At 43.2% G+C, this 21,330-nt stretch overlaps 1 protein-coding gene across 2 annotated transcripts in view; it reads left to right on the top strand.

Annotated features, from left to right (window-relative positions):
- SDCCAG8 (SHH signaling and ciliogenesis regulator SDCCAG8) overlaps positions 1-21,330 on the top strand; it is a 1,349,628-nt gene that overhangs the window by 249,694 nt on the left and 1,078,604 nt on the right. For both annotated transcript variants that reach the window (XM_069234464.1, XM_069234463.1), the window contains exons 6-8: positions 5,056-5,208; positions 16,276-16,340; positions 20,325-20,513. In XM_069234464.1, the coding sequence (XP_069090565.1) occupies positions 5,056-5,208; positions 16,276-16,340; positions 20,325-20,513 (407 nt within the window). The remainder of the gene's footprint in view (positions 1-5,055; positions 5,209-16,275; positions 16,341-20,324; positions 20,514-21,330) is intronic.

Here is a 21,330-nt window from a genome sequence, read left to right as displayed (position 1 = left end):
CTTTCCTACTCTGGATCTTATCTGTCTTAAGTTTCCAACAAACTCCTTATAGTGTGCTGATATTCATAGACCTGCCACAGCCTGGTGCTGAAAAACCTATTTTAGTCCACCTGTTTTGTCACATGACAGAATTCTTCACTTGTTCAAAACTATTTGACAACAAGATGATTGAGGAGATGCTCATTACTCGTTTAAATTTATCCAGCCGGCCAATCCAATGTGGTTGACTAAACTGTTGCTAGGTAAAACTTCAAGAGGTCTCAGTTCAAGAACAAGAGTCTGAGCGTTTGCCGAGGGCTGTAGAATAGAAGAATTCCACAACTTGTAATGATATCTGTCTTGTCTTTTATTGGGCAACACCTAAATCAGTGGTTCCCAAACTTTTGTGGACCCCCACTTTATCATTACTGGACCTTGGGGATCCCCCAATGAATCAAAATTGGAAACCGAGAACCCCGCCTCCCCACCCCACCCCCACTGAGTCATTACTGACAGCTGGGGACCTAAACTGTTAATATTATTTAATTTTCTAAGCAGTTTCGACCCAATGAAGAGAATTTACGGACCCCCAGGTGTCCCCTGACCACAGGTTGAGAACCACTGACCTAAATCATGTGTTGTAGTCATCACAGGAAAATTGAATTGTTTGTGTAAGGCCCTAAAAACAGCCAGTCTTCTCCAGCACACAATTTCATTGTTAGAAATTGGGTTTCTGTTTGGCAGAGGTGTGCACCCTGTCCAAGCAGGAACTGCAGTTCAAGTCAGGGTAAGTCACAAACACACTCTAGGTTAGACTGTGCTTGCCATCTGGTAGCTTGGCACAGAGCAGTCAGGCTTAACTTAAGAGGCAGTGTGTAAACTATTTGTGCAACACATCAAACAATAAAACAGTGAAAACACCACGCAAAAATAATCCACACCAGATTAGAAAAACAGAGCTTAATTTAATGAACAAAACAATACCGAAATGACAAAAATCCAATAAATAAAACTTGAGTTATGCATTTTTTAAGATTAAAATGCAATATAGTGCTTAAAAGCATAGGTGCTATTCGGGCATATCTCTTGGTGCTAGTCCGGATTAAATCCAAAAGTTCAGGGAGAGCACTCTATATTTTCACACTAATCACTTTTCACTGCGCCATTATCTTCCGAGCACCTTATGCTAAATCATGTCAATAATTGAATAAAAGGATACTTCTTGAAGTTCCTTCAGCCTTGTGTGTTCGCAAGGTTTCTTGAAAAATCAATTGGTTGCTGTGGGAGTCAAAGGCTACACTTCCCCCTTGGGACCAAAAAACCTCTCACTAACTTTCAAAAAGTGGCATTTTCAGAACTTCACCATAAGTTGTCATTTTAAATTGTGAGTCCAGAGACAACAAACTTGACAAACATACCTCTTTCCAATTGTGAATTACTTGTATAAGATGTAACAAGGGAAGCCCAGTGTTATCCTATGGGAGAGATAGGCTTTTCAGTAGTGAGCAATGATTTTGGGAGTTTTTCACTTCCATGGTACATAATACTCAAAAGTACATGTCCTGCCTTTTAAATACATTGCACCCTGCCCTGTGTGTCATATAGGGCCTAACTAAGGGGTGTTTTACATGCATACAAAGGGAGGGCTACACCTGGCAAGAGGATTAACTTAGCAGGTCGACATACAAGTTTAAAACTACAATCATTTACAAAAAGGAGGACCAGGGGAGATTTATAGACCTGCAAGTGCTGACTCACAATCTAATCGGTACCATTCAGCCATGGTACTCTTGGTGTCTTTATGAGCCTCTTTTCTCATATCTCGAAACCATGATTCTTTAGTATGGAGCCATGCTTTGCACATCACCTAGCACCTCTGGCAATCTAGAGAACTACAACTCTAGCACTTCATTGCCCATGATCCTTGAGCTGTGCACCACACATTTGCGTCATCTGGTGCTCCCATTCTTGCTAAAAAGGAAGTTTTGAGCCTCTGCCAGTGTCCGCGAACCTGGCAGTGAATGGACATTAAGCAGAACCTCCAGAGAGGTAAGCACTCAGTTCTTGACCAGGCAGCGCTCCTTTTTCTGTTTAACATGTACCTCCTGTTCACAATCACTCTCAGCCCCCGCAGGGCATGACCTGATGCCTTTGTTGATGTTTAATTGTCATTAACTTTGTAAATGTTAAGAGCTGGAGGCGTTTCACCCACTATTCTCATTCTTACCTGACAATTACTTTTAGCCCTCACGCAGCACGGTCTGATACCATTGGCTTTATTAATTGCAATTAACCACATAAGGGCATATCACATATTACATTGGTTTTCCAGATAAAGAAATTACGAACCGACAGACCTGCTGTCCATGTTCTTTCACCTCCCCAAAGCGGCATGTCTTGTTTGGCTTTTAGACCACTGCTTTATGATCACATCCATTAACGCTGCAGCTCATAAGTTAGCCAGGGTCCCTGAGTTGAGGCAACTCATCCGACGGTTGCGGGTAAGCCTCATTTTGTTTGGGGGTGGTGTATGGATGCCTGGTCGTGATTGATTATATAACACACACTGTACCAGGTCACTAGTAATTCACCATATCTTGGTGAATTGTGTATGAATGTTGTGACTGCTTTGTTCTCTCAAATTTATTGAAGTGATCGGTGGCACAACTTGATAGCTGGCATATTCAGCTGAACTAAAACCTAGCTGTTTTAAATTTCCCAACAGGATGACTGACAGTGGATTTGTTCTGGACTTTACAGGAGACCACTGTTTGGATTTTATATTTGACCACATGATCACATTTTACAACAGTAGCACTTTTATTCACAGGTCCTGAAGAATGCCAATTCATCTCTGTTGAGGGTAAAATGGCAGAACAATGTTGACTTTCTCTTGTGACACATTGAAGCAAGATTAATTATTCCTTGCCGTAATCATCCATTTTAACCTTGACCCATGTGCCGCTAACAAAGTTGCTCACACACCCTGGAGTCAGTTTTAATAACTTTCATCTGCACGTTCTGTATACCTCACCACCTTTTAGCTCATCACGGGGCCCTACCATCCTTTTATATAAACATCTGCAAAGCTCCCCCTTCACTGTAAGAGAGATGTAGCCCTCACCATGATCATCGGTCACAATGCTAGGAGATTCCCAATGCTGAAGCATGCCAACTTTGGTGGATGAGGGAAATCGTTCTTAAAAAGGGATATCCCTTTTCTGCTAGGTTGTGTTCTCTTGTTTCTCCCCCTGTTTTTTCCTCTTGCTTAAAGACCCATGTGTTTGTTTTGTGAATAAGATTTTAGATCTTCACACACAGGCTCTGCAATGGCACGCCTGAGACATGGTTAACTGACTACTTAAGTGGGGGGCCTAATCAGTGCTACAGGCCCCGGGTACATGCAATGCACTTTACTAAGGACTCATAAGTAAATGGAATATACCAATTGGGTATGAGCCAGTGTTGCCATGTTTAGAGGAGATTGCACATGTACTTTAGCACTGGTTAGTAGTGGTAAGTGCTCAGAGTCCTAGAGTCAACAAGAATGAGATCAGAAAAACAATAGGATGAAGGCAAACAGTTTGCGATGACCCTTCAGAGAGGGCCATTTTCCAACATTCATTTTACGAGTCTTCTTGAATGGATGAATGTTTTTATCCAATACGTTCTCAGAGAATTTCTGTGAAGTCTAGCTGTCTGATGTTGCCTTCTATTTCCTTAATTTATTGCTTAGAAATGTATTCCTGTGAGCTATATAGAGTCAAATGCCATGCCATAGGAAAAAATTGTTGTGTGGACTTCTGTTGTCCTTTATTGTCAGCAACCAACACTCCAGCCCCTCTTAATTTCCATGCCTTTCCATTCTGCTGATGTTTTCCCTTTTTTTTAAATCCAGGGTCCATAGTTATGTTTTTTAGAATCGTTTTTTAACTTTGTTAATAACTATATGACAGGACGCAGTTTAGTTCTTTGTCAATCAGTTGACCGGTAGATCAAGACTTGTCACCTGTCGGGGTATAAAGGTGCTGGCAGGGTCCAGGGTGTCAGTCAAAAAGCCAGGTTTTCAGTGTCCTTTGGAACTCCTGTAGAGTACGGGAGGACCTGAGGTGCAAGGCGGGGGTGTTCCAGGCTTTGGCGGTAATGTAAGTACTGCTATTAAATCGCTATTTGTTTCAGTAGTGCTTCACATCCTTGTTTTTCAACGTAGCATTAGATTTCGAGAACAATCATTGTTTTTTGTGACACCCAAAATGTTTTTTTGAGAAAATACGGAACTTCCACCAGTCTTTTGCAGTTCCAATGCCTTGCACAAGTTCATGCTTGTCTTCCTGTAGATCATCTCTGCTCACATGCCACTGAATCTTGAAAAGAAAAGTGAGGTGGGTTTGTGGTGTGCACTGCAGGGTGCATAGTCATTTATTACACACACATTTATAATACTGGTTGTGCCAAGATTTATTTTCAACTAGTTCCAGGGAGTGGTTTCAGGTTCTAGAAGTGGGTCTTATTGATTTCTTTCATTACTAATAGGTTAAAAGGACGAGATGTACAGGGGAACTTTGTATGTTTACGCTAAATTGCTAATATTTTAAGGATACTTGTCAGAAGAGACAACTGAGCATTAGAAAATGCTATAATGTACACCTTGGCACGCATTATTCCTACGACTGCCGTACACCAGTCTTCATTTTTTCTTTTTGCCTCCTGATTTAAAATAATTGGTATCGTCCCTCAGTTTCCAGTTCGTTACATTAGAGAGCTTGCTCAATTTTTAGTTGTAGTCGGTCTTGAGCCTAATAACTGCAGCTATCAGACATTTGACTGTCTAGGTAAAGCTATGGTATTCTGTGTTATTAGTTAGTCCTCTTTATATTCTCATCTCATACTTTTCTCCTGCCCCCTTCCTTCCATTTTCCATATGCCATTATATGTATCCCTCTCCCCATCTTTCTCTTTCCCTCATGTGAGTGAACTTACTGCATTTCTATTTTTATGTTGCATATAGGAAAGACTGACACTCTGAAAAAGTAATTTAAAATCGCAGTAGAGCTAACTAGTATTGGTGCTTTTCAGGAGAACCTTAATGAGGTCCTTGTTCATGGCAAGGATCAATCACATGGGCATCAAGAAGATACCAACCAAACTCAATTAAATGTTCTCAGACAGCCGGTCATGGCCTCATCTGAAAGAGAAGCCTCTGAGCTACACAAATGGCAGCTTGAACTGGTTCGTATTCTAATGGTAGTTTTGAAAAAGCTTGTTTTGTCTCTGTTGCGACTAATGATATTTTATACATGTTTATATAGCTCTGCTTCTAGTTGATATTCGCTCCTGTAGATTACCTGCATGTATTGGTATTCCTTTCATTGTACAAAGCCTTATCCCCAGGTGCCAGACTGGATCTGGAAATCTTTATAGCAGTATACCTTTATTGGCCCCAGTTGGTTATGTGCAGTGTCTGTGGACGTGATATTGAATCCTGTATATATGAGGCCATTGAAGCTGGTGACCTCAGTTCCAGCCTGATTTGCAGTGTCTAAAGGAGGCTAGGAACACAAAGGGAATAGTTACTTTAAATTACCTGAAGCAGAATGCCATCTTCAAGAGGGGAGGCCGATGGGTGACAAGGAGTTTGCTAAAATTATTATATTCATCTAACAGAATGATACCAAAGTTAATCAACTTGTTCTTCCAATGCTTATTTGCTCCCAAAGATTCCCTCTATGAATCACTCCCAAAGTACCACTGGAACGTGAGTGAAGGTTGAGGATCCCAATACCAAGAAGCTCTGAGGACAGTGTTCCAGATTGGCATCGCACTCTGCCCTGCTCACAGAGACAAAGATGCTGCACAAAGCTGTGTAGGGAGGGACCAGGTGTTTGACAAGTGAGTGGATAAGCACAGCCTGAAGTAAAAGCAAAGTGGCAGCTCTTTCCTCTGTTATTTGAGCATGTACATGTTCCAATATATCTTTTCTGATGGATACAACTACCTGTGGATTCCTCACCTAATGAATACTCCCATGGCGCCAGCATTCGACGGAAATCTTCTTACTAGTCTCTGCACGTCGACGAGGACGTCACTCTAGCCCACGCGACGCCGTCTGACGTCATACAGGCAATAAGAGGTCCTCGCCGACGTGCCGATGACAGTTCCCTTTTTTCCGTGCATTCGAAACGGTTATCTTCGAGGGAGCTACTGTTACCTTCGGGGTTACAGTGTATTGTCTGCTGCGTAGTCTTCTCTGCGGTAATAATGTCTCAGAGGAAGTCGGGTTTCAAGCCCTGTCGAGAGTGTGGGGGCAAGATGTCAGTTACAGATCCTCACTCCGACTGTCTATGGTGTTTGAGCTCCGACCACGACGTCTCGACTTGCGATTCATGTCAACACATGAATCCGAAGGCCCTCAAAGAGCGTGAGGCCAAGTTATTCATGGCAAAGTCAAAGGAGAAACATCATAAGAAGTCTTCTTCGCCAAGGTCTCACCGGCGTCATCGAGACTCCCGGCGCCGTAGAGACTCACAACGTCATTCCAGCAAGGAGTCTCGTTCGAGGTCACCTTCGGCTCGGCGTCGGAGGACTTGGGAGGTCAGCCCCACGGTCACGCCGCATCCATCGACGCCGTTGCCCTCTCCGGCGTCACCGACTTCGCCTGGTCAGGCGTCGGTGATTGAGGTGGTGCAGCCTCTTGTGTTTTCTCCGGCGTCGGGGTCGCCCTCGATCCAGGCACCCCAGTATCCGGCTTTTCCCACTCCTGGAGCCGATAGTACCGCGTTTCTTAATGCGATGTATACCATCTTTCAGCAGATGGCTCCAGGAGCTGCTCCGGCTGGTCCTTCGGGGCCCTTGGCCTTTTCGTTGGGTGATCCTGCGCCTCTTCGGCCGGCACCCTTTATGCCCTTTCTCCCTTTTGGGAATGTGGGCTCGGCGCCGGTGCCGGCGTCGGTGGCCGCTCCGGTGGCTTCGGATGTTTCGGCCCCGGAGGTTGCCCTTCCGTCGAAGTTTTGCCCTGTGACTCCGGTTGGTCCATCGGCTCCAAGACCTCGTCCTCCGGCTCCTACCTCGGCGCCGAAGCTGCCTGTGGCGCCGGACGCGGCGTCAGATGCTTCTGGAGATCGGCGCCGTTCTTCGACGTCGGCGGAGGCCATGTCGACTCCGCGTATCGAGGAGAGACTTCATTCGAGGAGGCGTGCTCTCCGTCTTTTAGAAGAACAGGAGTACCAGCGAGTCTTAGAGGAGGGAGAGATTGAGGACTCTGGAGACGGACTACATGGTCTGGATACAGCCAGTGGGCTGGACACTTCCCCTGAGTGGGACCTTTCATCTCCAGGGGAATATACGGAGGAGGCTGCTTCCTTTCATGCTGTGGTGAGGAAGGCAGCGAGCTTTTTGGACCTGCCTTTGCCGGTGGCAGAGGCGAAGCAGAATTTGCTGACAGAGGTATTGCATCCGGCCTCTGCTGCAGCTGAGCCTCTCTTGCCATTTAATGAGGCTTTGCTGGATCCGGTGTTGGAGGTGTGGAAGAAGCCGGTGTCTTCCTCGGCCGTTCATAGGGCTGTGGCCAGGAGGTATCGAGCTGCACCATCTGACCCTGGCTTTCTCTCTAGACACCCTACGCCGGAGAGCTTGGTGGTGCAAGCCTCCTGTTCCTCAAAGTCAGCGCCTGGTTCCTTCCCGACGGTGCCTGGAGACAGAGACTCCAAGAAACTGGATGCGCAGTCCAAGAAAATATTTTCGTCATGCAGTTTGGCGTTGAAGGCCACCAACGCAACGTGCATTCTGGGGAGGTACATCCATGCTCTGATGGATGATATTTCGTCTTCATTTACGGAGCTCCCCCAGGGTCTCTTGGATGTGGTCTCGGACGCCCAGGCTGCCACGACCCAGATTATCCAGTCTGGGCTGGACACGACCGACTCGGTGGCCAGGGCGATGGGCACGGCTGTGGTGGCAAGAAGACAGGCCTGGCTCCGAAACTCAGGGTTTTCTGCGGATGTGCAGTCGACCCTGCTGGACCTCCCGTTTGATGGGGACAGACTGTTTGGAGCCAAGGCAGATTCGGCCTTGGAACGATTTAAGGAGAGCAGAGCCACAGCCAAATCGTTAGGACTGCAAGCTCCTTCTTCCTCTGCCTCTTCTAGATTTTTCAGGAGGTTTCGGGGATTTGGGCGTGGCTCTTCTTCCTCTTCCTTTCGGGGGAGGTTCCAGCAACCCGCCTCTTCCCTCCCCTATAGGTCATTTAGAGGGAGGGGGAGGGGTGGGGCCCGTACCAGAGGAGCCTCTCAACAGCACTCTGCCTCTTCCTCGTCCTCTGGAGGGGTGCAGCAGGGGAAGCAGCCTTAGGCTTCCACCGTTTCCCACTCACTCCTCTCCTGTAGGGGGAAGATTACAGCATTTTCTCCACAAGTGGAAGTCTATCACAACGGACACTTGGGTTCTCGGCATTGTGGGGAAAGGCTACGCCCTTCCCTTTCGGGAGTTCCCGCCCCTCATCCCGCCCCGCCCATCTTATTGTTCAGAAGAACACCTCCTGTTGCTAGAACAGGAGGTTCAAGTCCTCCTTTCAAAGGGCGTGGTAGAGTTGGTCCCAGAGCAGGAAAAGGGTCGAGGTTGTTACTCAAGATACTTCCTGATTCCCAAAAAGGATGGTCAGTTGAGACCAATCCTGGATCTGAGGATCTTGAATTGGTTCCTCAAACAGGAAAAGTTCAAGATGCTGACCCTAGCACAGGTGCTTTTGGCGTTGAACAAGGAAGATTGGATGGTGTCTGTCGACTTGCAGGATGCTTACTTTCATATCCCGATACTCAAGTCGCACAGGAAGTATCTCCGGTTTGTGGTAGGGTCGCAGCACTATCAGTTTGCGGTCCTCCCGTTTGGTCTTACTTCAGCACCTCGAGTCTTCACAAAGGTGATGTCAGTGGTTGCGGCGGAGCTCAGAAGGAAGGGGATAGCAGTATTCCCTTACTTGGACGACTGGTTGATCAAAGCCAAGTCCCCGGAGCTTGTGTCGCATCATCTGCAGTCAACAACCCAGTTGTTGTTCGACCTGGGCTTTTCGGTGAACGTGCCCAAATCTCACATGGAGCCCTCTCAGCGCCTCCTGTTCATAGGGGCAGTACTGGATACAACATTGGGTCGAGCCTTTCCTCCGCCTCAGCGAATTCAAGATATTCAGGAATTGGTTCCAATGTTTCGAAATGGAGCGGTAGTTCCAGTCCTCAAGGTCCTTCGTCTGCTCGGTCTGTTCGCCTCCTGCATTCTGTTGGTCACGCATGCTCGCTGGCACATGAGGGTTCTTCAGTGGTGACTCCGAAGGCAGTGGTCTCAACACAAGGGAGATTTAGAAGGTACTGTCAAGATCTCCAGAGATGCTGCTGTGGAATTGAAGTGGTGGATTGCGGGCAACAATCTTTCACAGGGAAAGCCGTTCGCGCAGTCGCCACCAGTGGCCACGGTCATAACGGATGCTTCCACCCTAGGATGGGGAGCTCATCTGGGGGATCTGGAGTTCAAAGGGCTTTGGTCTCCAGAGGAACAGGTGTTTCATATCAATCTGTTGGAGTTACGGGCTGTACGTCTGTCTCTCAAGGCCTTCCTCCCATCCCTTCGTGGTCAGTCGGTACAGGTCCTGACGGACAATACTACCACGATGTGGTACATAAACAAACAGGGAGGAGTAGGGTCGTACCTTCTCTGCAGAGAAGCTCTTCGGCTATGGTCCTGGGCAAAGGACCATCAGATTTGCTTGGTGGCAAATCATCTGGCCGGGGTCTTGAATGTACGTGCGGACAGTCTCAGTCGCCAATTCTCGGCAGACCACGAGTGGCGTCTCCATCCAGATCAGGTCTGTCTAATCTTCCAGATATGGGGGTTTCCTCGGATAGATCTGTTTGCCACTCTAGAGAACGCGCATTGCCCGTTATTCTGCAGCCTCCAGTATCCGATGCAGGGAGCGTTGGGGGACGCGTTTCAGATAACCTGGTGCGACCAGTTGCTTTACGCGTTTCCCCCCATACCCTTGATTCCTCGAGTGTTGAGGAAAATTCGCCAAGACCGGGCCCAAGTCATCTTAATAGCTCCGGATTGGCCAAGGAGGGTATGGTACTCCGACCTTCTCCAACTCTCACTGTGCCCTCCGCTCCGTCTCCCTCTCAGGGCAGACCTCCTCTCGCAGTCGCAGGGGCAGGTTTTACACCCCAACCTCCAGAGTCTGCACCTACATGCTTGGAGATTGAACGGGGCAACCTGAGTTCCTTCTCTCTCCCGCCTGATGTAGTGGATGTTATCTTAGCGGCCAGGCGACACTCCACTAAATCTATCTACGCTAATAGGTGGTCTAAATTTGTTATGTGGTGTGGAGAGAGACAGATTGATCCCTTACATGCTCATCTGTCACATGTTTTGTCTTTTGCACTGTCTCTAGCGCAGAAAGGTTGTGCAGTGGCTACCATTAAGGGTTATTTGTCGGCCTTGTCAGCCTTCATTTGTCTTCCAGACCAACCATCGTTATTTAAATCCCCTATTGTTCTCAAATTCTTGAAAGGTCTTCTGAATCAATATCCTCCAAAACCATTCGTTATGCCTCAATGGGATTTGTCCTTGGTCCTGACTTTCCTTATGGGGTCCCCTTTTGAGCCTATGCATTCTTGCCCCTTAAGGTATTTGGTTATTAAAACAGTATTCCTGGTAGCTATAACATGTGCAAGGAGAGTGAGTGAGTTGCAGGCCTTATCGGTTAAACCCCCTTATATAACGTTTTATGGGGATAAGGTGGTGTTGAGGACCAAGGCTGCTTTCCTTCCGAAGGTTGTTTCACCCTTCCATTTGGCTCAGACAATCACTTTGTCCACGTTTTATCCTCCGCCTCATCCTTCAAAGGAGGAAGAAAGACTACATCGCCTGGACCCAAAAAGGGCGTTGAGCTTCTATATCGACAGAATGAAGGATATCAGGCTGGAGGATCAGCTGTTTGTCGGATACGTGGGCAAGAGGAGAGGAAAGGCAGTCCACAAGAGAACACTCTCCAGGTGGGTTGTTCTTTGCATTAAAATCTGTTACTCTTTGGCAAAGAAGGATCCGCCTGAGGGCATTAGGGCTCACTCCACCAGAGCTAAGTCGGCCTCTTCGGCCTTGGCCAGGGGTGTTCCTGTGGTCGACATCTGCAAGGCCGCAACTTGGTCGTCCCTTCACACTTTTGTGAAACATTACTGTTTGGACTCTGAGGTCAGAAGGGACGGTCATTTTGCACGGTCAGTGCTGCAGGATTTCTTGGTTTGACCATTTAGGCACCCACCGCCGGGCGTGGTACTGCTTTGGGACTCTATTCATTAGGTGAGGAATCCACAGGTAGTTGTATCCATCAGAAGAACGAGTTACTTACCTTCGGTAACGATTTTTCTGGTGGATACATTAGCTACCTGTGGATTCCTCACGGTCCCACCCGCCTCCCTGTTGCCTTTTTGGTCTCTCCAAGCAATCCTTGAGTGTGCTCCTTTTGGTCTTCAAAGTTGCAATACATTTTGCATATATGATATTTGTATATATGTGTATATTTATATATAAATCTTTATATATTGTGTATATACATGATTCGTATGTATAAATATATTTATTTGTTTAAAAAAAAAAAAAAAAAGGTTATATTAAATCTACAGCTATTTTATTGCAATGTTGTGTGATTTACAATATTAAGAGATGTTGCTTTGCTCTTTCATTACATTGGGTTATTATTATTCTCATGCACGTAAAAAATGTTGGTACTGTCATCGGCACGTCGGCGAGGACCTCTTATTGCCTGTATGACGTCAGACGGCGTCGCGTGGGCTAGAGTGACGTCCTCGTCGACGTGCAGAGACTAGTAAGAAGATTTCCGTCGAATGCTGGCGCCATGGGAGTATTCATTAGGTGAGGAATCCACAGGTAGCTAATGTATCCACCAGAAAAATCGTTACCGAAGGTAAGTAACTCGTTCTTCTAGCCAGTTCATAACACTGGCTTATACATTTTTCAGCCAAAATAGTAACGGTCTGGTTATGCTGCTGATGATGCAGAGGCGATCAAAAGAAATGGAGATAATCATCAACTGTGAAATCAGATGGCCTTATTATTTATAATGGCAAAATGCCCTGTTAGGATCAAACCTGTGTAGTTGCTTCTCATTAGATGGGTGAGGAGCTGGACAAAAAGCTTGCAAAGGTCAAACCTGCATGACAACCTTGGGCAGAAATGACAGCTCTACTTGCAAGGCCACACTAGCCTAGGAGTAAGTGTGAACAGAACTGAAAAGGCTTGCAAATCTCTCACCTTTGTAGCGGAGATGAATGCATCTAGAAAGAGAGAAATGTGCGTGAAAAACATCAACAGGCAACTTTATAAATTCTCAAATGGTTAACCTTTGAGAAATGCACAAATTATATTATGTTCTATTGAGAGACATGAAATGGAAAGGAGGAATAATGCGAAATATTTATTACAGATAGATGTGGTCAATGAAGAACTGAGTATGAGTGTGAAAGGAGTAAATGAAAGTTTAAATTATCTTGTTTCTTTGTGAAAAATTTGAAAAGTTGTATGATCGTTTTTTGATCAAAGGATCCCTTTTTGGTGTTATGAAAAGTCTGAAGTTGCATATATTTTGATTACTTTTGGCTTACAAGTATTGAGATCAACTAATTGTTTGATTTTGTTGATGATGGTAAAAAAAAGGAAATGCTGACTCAGGAATGTGTCTTTCTTATAATGACTGTGCTGTTCTGTTGTACAGGGGTGAATACAAGAAGGAGCGTCTAAGTCTTGAATTCACTGGGCTAATAAAACGAAAGTTAGTGATGTATATAGAAAGATTCAATTACTTTAAAACAATAAAAAAGAAATATTATAATAAATTGAGTGTCATAAAACTGACTGAATGTTTTTATGTTTTAACGTTTGTGCACATCAGTTTGGGGGCTAAAAGCCAACAATAAGATCTAAAAGTGCCACACTGACAGCTGCCTAAGATTTTCACTTATCCGTCCTAAAAGGCTCTTACCACATTTTTTGGACAGTCATTTCTTATACCTCTCAGTACCACCATCATGGTCGCCAAGTATTTTGTTTGTTCGTTCGTGAGCCACTCCATCACCAAGATGTTCAACTGAGGTTCACAAAATTGCAAAGTCTGTACTTGAATAAGGTTCTTTCAGTCACTGCTTTAGGTGAAAGTCTACTCCATGTGTTGAACCTTAATCATTAATTTTGCATCCTTGAAAAAAGAACATGGACCAACTGATGCTGAGCCTAAGATTTACAAAAATAGTTCCTTGAGCATTTTCACTAGCAGTCAGTTGAAAAAAAAGTCTATCTGTTAAATATCTGTTTCACCACCGCTCTCTAGCACCCAAATGAGACAGTGCCTATTCTTGCTCTCCTTCCACTAATCTGATTGATTTAAGCAGCGCACATATCTCATGCCCAGAAATGGCAAGCTCTGTCTCTTCCTTCCTGGCCATTCAAGCAAAGTACATCCCACCTTCTGTAACAAATAATTTAAAGTCCGCTTTCATAGAAGAATTCCAAGAGACATACTCTTAGACCATTATTTCTAGGTCGAGCACTCAAGGGCTTTAACCTGTTGTACATATTGTGGGCTTTTAACCATGCCAACCGTACGCCCATCACTATCACTCGTTCATGGGCTTGCCTTTCAAAATTCACTTGTTATCATTGGTAAATGCTTTATGTTTGTCCCTCCGTGGGGAGGTTGTTACCACCTTGGCCATCGACCCTAGTACATGGATAATTGCACTTTTGACTATACGTTTGACTGCGAGCAAACTTCTTTTTTCTTTTTGTGTCTCTCCTTTGCGCTCATGCTCATTGTGGCCATGGCGATCCGCTCGCTTATGTCAACTGTTACTTTTCATTTTTAATTTCTGTGGCAAGAATTTACAGTCCAGTTTGGAATTTACTGCACTAATAACTCTAACTCAAGCAAACGCAAGGCCCAGTGCATTGCAAATGCTTGTTTTTGATTGATAGGTGTTGCCTCCTGCTTTACAAGTTGCTAGGTAATATTTATGATGCTGCGTTATTTTTTTAAAGGGTGTAGGATACAGACAGGAATCAAGTATACAAACAGTAGTCCACCCTTAGCAATATATACAATAATTAACTCAGAAACTCTATTTTTTTTTATCACATGAAGGACAAAGGAGAGCAGTTAGAAGTACTTTCCCACAGTAGAGGTCGGCAAAATCAGGACAAAGCATTGACAAACAAGTATTTGCACTGTGGAGCATCCGAATACAACGGGACTAATAAAATGGAGTGCTGTTTCATAGTTTTTGACAGCTTTCGGTTCACCTTCTTTACTAGACAAAAGAGAAGAACTCGGCCTACGGATACATGTTCTGTGAAAAACCATGTCCTTGTATCTCTGCCTCTTCTGTGTGCTGCATCATTTTTTACATTGGTATATATTTTCCTATGACAAAAATAGTGTTCTGCCCATCTGCAAAACTGCTAGTGGTAAAGTATAGGGCAATTTTGTTTTTAAATGTATTTAGCTAGAAAATAATTATTAAAATAGTTTTATGTTCAATATTAATGTAAAATTATTTAATATATTTATTTTAAATATGGAACAAAATAAAAGTACTACAGCACTATTGAGCTGAATTTGAATTAAAACAATTGAAATGTATTAAATAAAAAATATTTTTCTGGAGTTTAAATTAAAAATAACCACACCTTAACAATTTTTAATGTACTCTAATAATTATTGAAAGCGATGTACAGAATTAATTAAAATAAATGTAATTATTTTTAATTACATTTATTGTAAAATTATTTTTTAGATTTAAAATAGGTTATTGAAATATTTTATAATTAAGTGATTAAAAATGTCCTAATTTATGTATTAACATTATTTTATATTTACTTATATGTTTAACTATTTTGAATACGTTAGTTTAATTTAACATTATTTCTTGTGTGGTTTTATTTTATGTGCCCAAGTCCTTTATTTTCTATGGGAGGGTGTAGTGATGCTGGTTAGTCATTGTAGTGGTAGAGTTACTACTTTCTGCTTTTGTTCCAGTAGTAACTTACACCCGGAGTGAATAGCAAAAAATAATACACTTACCTTTGTGAATGAGCTCCCTATGACTTTTTAGGCAAGGTATATGGAAATGTGAGCTTCCAACCACAGTTTGGCCCTTTTGGTTTGTGTTTTAGAAGATTCAGCCCTCAAAGCTCCTGTTGTAAAAGCCTGACGCACATGCTTAGCAACCCCTGTGATTTGTGAATAATGAGACCAGTGATTGAAGTTCTTGGTTACTTCGCCTTTTTCATCTTTTCCACATTGTTATTCTTAACAATTCTTATGGGCCACAGGAAAGCAATAGTTTGTGACTGCAACAAGGGTCTTCTAGAGAAACCTGGTCCCTTCCTGATCCCTCTGTCTCAAAAACAACATTGACAGGTATTTGGTTACAGTCAGATTTATTCCAATAATTAGTGTAAATGTAGTTCGAGCTCAGGAGGAGGTAATGGGTCTAAATACCTTTCTTTCATACACTGTCCTCAATCTGCCTCACTCCATTAAGCTGAGTCTATCTCTGACTCGTTTTCTGTTTATTGCCTTCTCTCCTTTCTCCCTCTCCCCCCCCCTCATTTTCCTTTCATGCTTCCTTCTCAAATTGTATTTTTATTGTTGAATTATTATTTCATTTCACTTAACAGGCTCCTCTGGTTGCAACTACCATCAGATAGCATAATATTGGCAAATATTTTATAATGCTTTGACTAATCTGAACTTTGTCAACTAGGCGATGAACATTGTTCTTGAATTCACAATCTCATAGATTGTTTCTAACTCTCTGAGTGCAGGTACTCATAAGGCTGTCTGGTTCAATAGTTCATTGTTGAAATACCATTGTTCATAAACATGATTTTGGGTGCCCATATAGGTAAATGCACTCTTAAATTGTTCTGATGCCATTTTTACTATTTACTGGAAAATAGTAGATTCGAAAATTGATCTATGCTGTTTGTAGTCGACGGTTGATGAAAGGGGTAACCACACATGATAACATTTACAGGCATTTAGCTAAATGAATATCATTTGCATTGACATTGGTTAACATCATAATCTGGCATGGATCACTCTTTTGGTGACCAACGTCGAACACTGCCCTCAAATTACATCATTAAGGCTTCACCGCTGAGCCTTTAAATCTCACTGTTCATGAGAAAGAATTATATTTTTTGCTGATTCCTTTGTTAATTTGTCCTCTTTTGTTTTCTAAGGAGAGACTTAAACTTCTCTATGATGCTAGGACAGAAACACTGGAAGCACAAACAGTTTCGCTGAGGTAAGAAAAGTTTAGGTTTGCATTTTGTGTCAAACTACTGCTTTTCCTATTCATTTGAAATCTGTTAAGATGGAAATTTGGGAAGAATCCCTGATTAACATTGAGGGAGTGCATTTATGTCCGAGAGATATAAAGGGCAGGATAGTCACTGTTTCGCAAACAGAGACATTTGTGCATGTAAACTGTGAATTGAAACAAACCAAATGTAGTGAGCTGTGAATTCATTGAAAAAAATATCTTGGTGCAAGTTTTCTAATAGTTTGAACGGGGAACCGTTCCAAGAATATCTCTTTAATGTTTTGTACACTGTGAAGTGAATAGATCTGCTGCATTCATCGTATAGTCATATAATCTTAGATCTGAATTAACATAGATTTCAATTTCTGCGTACATCTTTATAGATTCATTATTTATTATTGAAGACATTATTACAGTTAAACTGCTCATAGTTCCTACAAATCATCAGAACCATATTCCTAAGCCATGTGATGATTTTAAACAGTGCAGGCCCTTTATGTCTTTATTTATGGTTTCATACTTCAGAGGCACAAGCACAGTGAAATGGTGCGGTATGGTAGTACAACACCAATGATCATAGTCCGGCAGCAGTTAGCAGTAGGAGGAAAAGTGACAATGCGGGGGGCACTGGGGAGGAGTGGCAGAGTGAAAGGAAAAAGGGGAAGGGTGGCTGGACCGTACATCCAATGGGGAGGGGTCCACTGCACCCAACATAGGGTGGGAGTATGGTGTTAAAGGAGGCTGCAAATGACCGTGCCTGTCGTGAGTGTAGTAAGCAAACTCCCAAAAGTGAAGGTGCGGTGTAGGGGGCATGAAGTGTCCGCAAGGCCTACGGCATGTTGTTGTTTCTAAGAATGGAGAAGCATATGTAGGGGGTTTTCCATGTTTGGGGGGAGTCTCTGTTGCCACAGGGAAAAGTGTAATTGTGCTGTGTCAGCAGAGAGGCCATTCCCTTCGGGGAGAAGAGAGGGGAGTCAGGATAACAGATCATCATTTAGGAATGGTGCCCATACCTGTTGGTTGGTCTCAAGTTTATCAGAAAGTTTATAGATTAACTTTTCATATGAGGCCATCTTGAACATCTCAGTCAGCCATTCTGTGTGTGTGGGTGGGCCCATGCCCTTTGAAGGAGTAGGGCTAAATGATTTTTTCTTTATTTATTGATGGTGTTAACCAGGTGCACTGGTGGGCTAACTAGGCTATCACAATTTGTTAGATTTCAATGTTGTTGCTAAATTGTTGCATTAACACTGATGTTGCAATAACAAAAACAAAAGTCAGTGGCATAAGCATTTGCAGTTGTGACAGACTGTTGATGGACTGCGCAGATGTGCAACATCTAGAGATACTGTTAGGTGTTCCAGCCTTTTCCTGCTTGCGACACCAGATTCAGAATTGGAAAATAGGAGCTAGAGATGGATGGTTTGGGTCCTACAGAGTATTTTGATATGTTTGCTTTGAGACTTGATGAGTAGCCTCTAGTAGTCTACTTGTTGAGGGGCAAGGATGACAATTTAGATGTATTTATACTGGAAAAGCTTTGTAATTATGGGGATTAGTTATTCACCTTGATTATCTGGGTTCTGGTGCTCATAAGAAGACAGCGGCTGTAGCTTACCTCAGTATCCCCTTGCTGGTCAGTCCAGTCATAATTTCTAAGGTGTTATAAGGTTAGACCATGTGTAGCGTATCCTGTTTTCTTTTCCTAATTGTTACTGGATTCAGAATGTTTTCCTCATGATTTAATATTGACCAGTCCACAGGTTTTGTCCTCCTGTGTGTTTTTTCAAGAATAGCTACTGTCTTCGACCTTCTGGGATAGACTCTCCTCTCGTTGGCTACACCTAAGCTCCTAGAACATCACCAAACTATAGCTGGGCCTGGGCTGGATGGTGTGTATGGTTCTTAGCAGGCCGCCTGCGACATACACTGCCTTATGCGAGGGCTTGGTTGATTATTTTTCTTCTATTGCTGCCTCAGAGGGAAAAATCTCATTCAGCAGTAGATCTGACTTGATCCACAGTAACTCCAGGCTGTGAGCTAGCCTGGTAATTTGTATAATAACCTGATTATGGATTTTGTCACAGTTGAATTGCTTATAAATGGCAAATACCATGGTATGAGGCACTGTGTATTGATACGATAGTATTACAAGTGGATGCGTAATTTTGGCCACAATGGGTCTTTCAAGGGTCAATTTAGTGCACTTGCTACACTTGTGAAATGTATCAGTTTACAGTTGGGGAATCCAGCCCTGGTCTATGAGGGCCAGATAAATGCTTCAAAATAATCACAAATGTATAAATGCTGCTCATACGGGTTCATTGTACATAAATAGAATTAGGCCGAAAGGAATCATGCGATTTTGCAGCTGCTGCATTTTGTGCATAGTTATGGATTTCCTGCACTTGCCAGGTAATCCATCTTCTTCTGCATAGTTTGTAGTTCTTAACAAAAACGTGCGCTTCCAGCTCAAACGGATCAAAAGTTTCTAAAAATGTTGCAACAAGTTCCCACTCAGTAGAAGGCCGTTCGTAAAAGTGTAATGGTTATCTTTAATGTCTTATTGCTGTATTTGGTTGCTAAGGCGAAATCTTTGTCCAGACATTGTTACTATAAGAAAAAGTGGCAAAATAATGAAGTAGTGCTGTCACAAAAGGTGCTCCAAATTTAGCTTTTCTTGCCGAATAAGTTATTCAACCTTGCCAAATAATTTGTTACTCCCCTGCCGCATAATTTCAGTGGCCCTGGATATAATATATAACGTACCCATCCTGAAAATCGTTCACGAGTCAGTTGACCTCGGACCAACGATGACCACTCCTGGTTTACGGCCTTTGCCAAATGCTACATATCTCCTCTGGACTTCCACCTGTTTGCAAGCCCCATAGAGTCCAGTTCATGCCACATTGTTTGTAAATTGCACATCTACAGATTGAAAGCTTTCAAATAAGAAGGCACTCGCCCACAGTTGATACGAAAAGTAGCATTTATTTAAGACCAACTTTAACAGTTTGATTGTAAGATTTCCATTTGCTTGTTGACACCTTAATAGCTGCGTTTCCAATTTTTTTTTTTTTTTTTTTTTTTTAAATGCTCTGTAGCTATTCCCACTGCTCTTATTCTTGAAATCCGCGGCTGTGGTTTCAGTTATTTATTTGCCGCATCTTAAAAGCATCATAAATGCTGTGAACTTCGTCTGAAACAAAGGTATGCATTCAGTAGTGTAACGTCCAATGAAAGACCCCAAATCCCTTGTTACCAAAGCTCTGATGTTGCAGAATATCTGTATTACCAAAAAATGGCACAAATTAGTTTGTCTTAGAAAGGCCTTTGCATAATTTGGTTTCCTAACCCTCCTCCCCTTTTATGTTAAACTGAAATGATTCAGAAAATCTAATCACGTGTTTCTCTGGAAACACATGGCTCATTCTAGTGAACGTGGGGCATCTTTTGGTCTCCATTTTGTAAAGGGACAGCTAATTAGCATACATAACAGCTGCCTTTGTCACACGTGGGAAAATTCAAGTCATGTGCACAGCACTTCTTGCACATATTTTATCAACCGGAAAACAAACGTCATGCAATAAAGAATAGTCTTGTGAAGCTAGTGGTTGTTTTTTTAAGCAAAAAAAAGTTAAAAACCCCTGTGACGCTTTTGAAGGCTAGATTTGACAGGCCGTTATAGCACTTAATCCCTCTATAGAGCTTTACCAATTTTATATCCAATGTATTGCTTTATCTGAAAATATGTGCGAAGATAGTCGCATTCATTTACGAGGGTGGTTTGGAATGAGGGTTAACATTTAAAGTGAAGGAATCCGGACATCTTTGCAGTTGAAGTTTTTACGATGCTTGCCTATATTCTGTGAGCATTGTGCTGGGTAAATCCTTATATCTGATGTTCTTGTCCGCTTTCTGCCTCCTGGTTTGTACTTTGAATGTTATGCTGTGCTTCCGTTGCAGAAAAGACCTATCGGAGGCGCAGAAGAACTGCGAGGATTTGCGCGGGAGGCTGAGGCACCAAGAGTCCTTGCTTGCAGCGAGCAGTAACAACCGCGCGGGCGGCCTGTGCTTGAAGTGCGCGCAGCACGAGGCTGTTCTGGCCCAGACACACAACAATGTCCACGTGCAAGCCATCGAAAGAGTCACAAAGTAAGCGCTCTTGGGGACGTTTGTGCTTCTTTTGTGTATCACATCTCTCCAAGCTTGGTATATAGACTGTTTTTCTTATTAAGCACCTGCAAACCTTATTGGTATAAGGGGTTACAGTAAATAATCACTTTGGGTGTAACAGTTTTACTTTGTTATACTTTATTACCTGTACTGGTCAGTAGGTACTTTTAGTTGTCATTTCCTTCCTCAGACAGCTTCAGTTTGAATTTGAAACCGTATTTTTTTTCTTGCAAACTTAATGCAGGTTGTTGCTAAAACCTGACGGATAGTTGAAAAGCCACCTCCATGCACTTTTCAAAAGTGCAGAAAAAAGTCATCAACTTCAAGAAGTCAGCAAATATTGGAAATATTTTTTTCCACAGGCTAAGTAACCCACATGTGCTTTCGAGGGATAATTGAAAGTGACTGAATAGTTCTGTGACGCTGTAGAGACACAAGGCTGTATTTATTTGATTTCTTACGGGTGCAATCAAGTGGGTGTGTAGAACCTTCCTTACGACGCTTGGGGGCTGGAGAAGCCCTGATTTATGATGAGACCTGTTCTCTACCCCAACGGTCTGTTGTTTTGTGCCTTAGGCTGGCCCCTGTGTCTAGGAGAGTGACAGGCCGTCTATGGCCTCTCTCTCTCTCGTTTTTGTTTTGCCAGCTTGACGCATTGGTTCAGTGGGTCTTGACAGAGCTTTTTGGCAGACAGTTACTTCAGCCTTTTGTCTCCCTGTCTGCAGTGCTTAATTTGTGCTTGTTGTTTCCGGTGCTGAGCACCGGCACTTACTTTTGCGGGCCGGGACTTATTCTT

The sequence above is a fragment of the Pleurodeles waltl genome, chromosome 5, assembly GCF_031143425.1.
Source record: "Pleurodeles waltl isolate 20211129_DDA chromosome 5, aPleWal1.hap1.20221129, whole genome shotgun sequence".
In the NCBI taxonomy this organism is placed as follows: Eukaryota; Metazoa; Chordata; class Amphibia; order Caudata; family Salamandridae; genus Pleurodeles; species Pleurodeles waltl.
The sequence above is the reverse complement of the archived record's forward strand: the minus strand, read 5'-3'. Positions and strand labels throughout refer to the sequence as shown.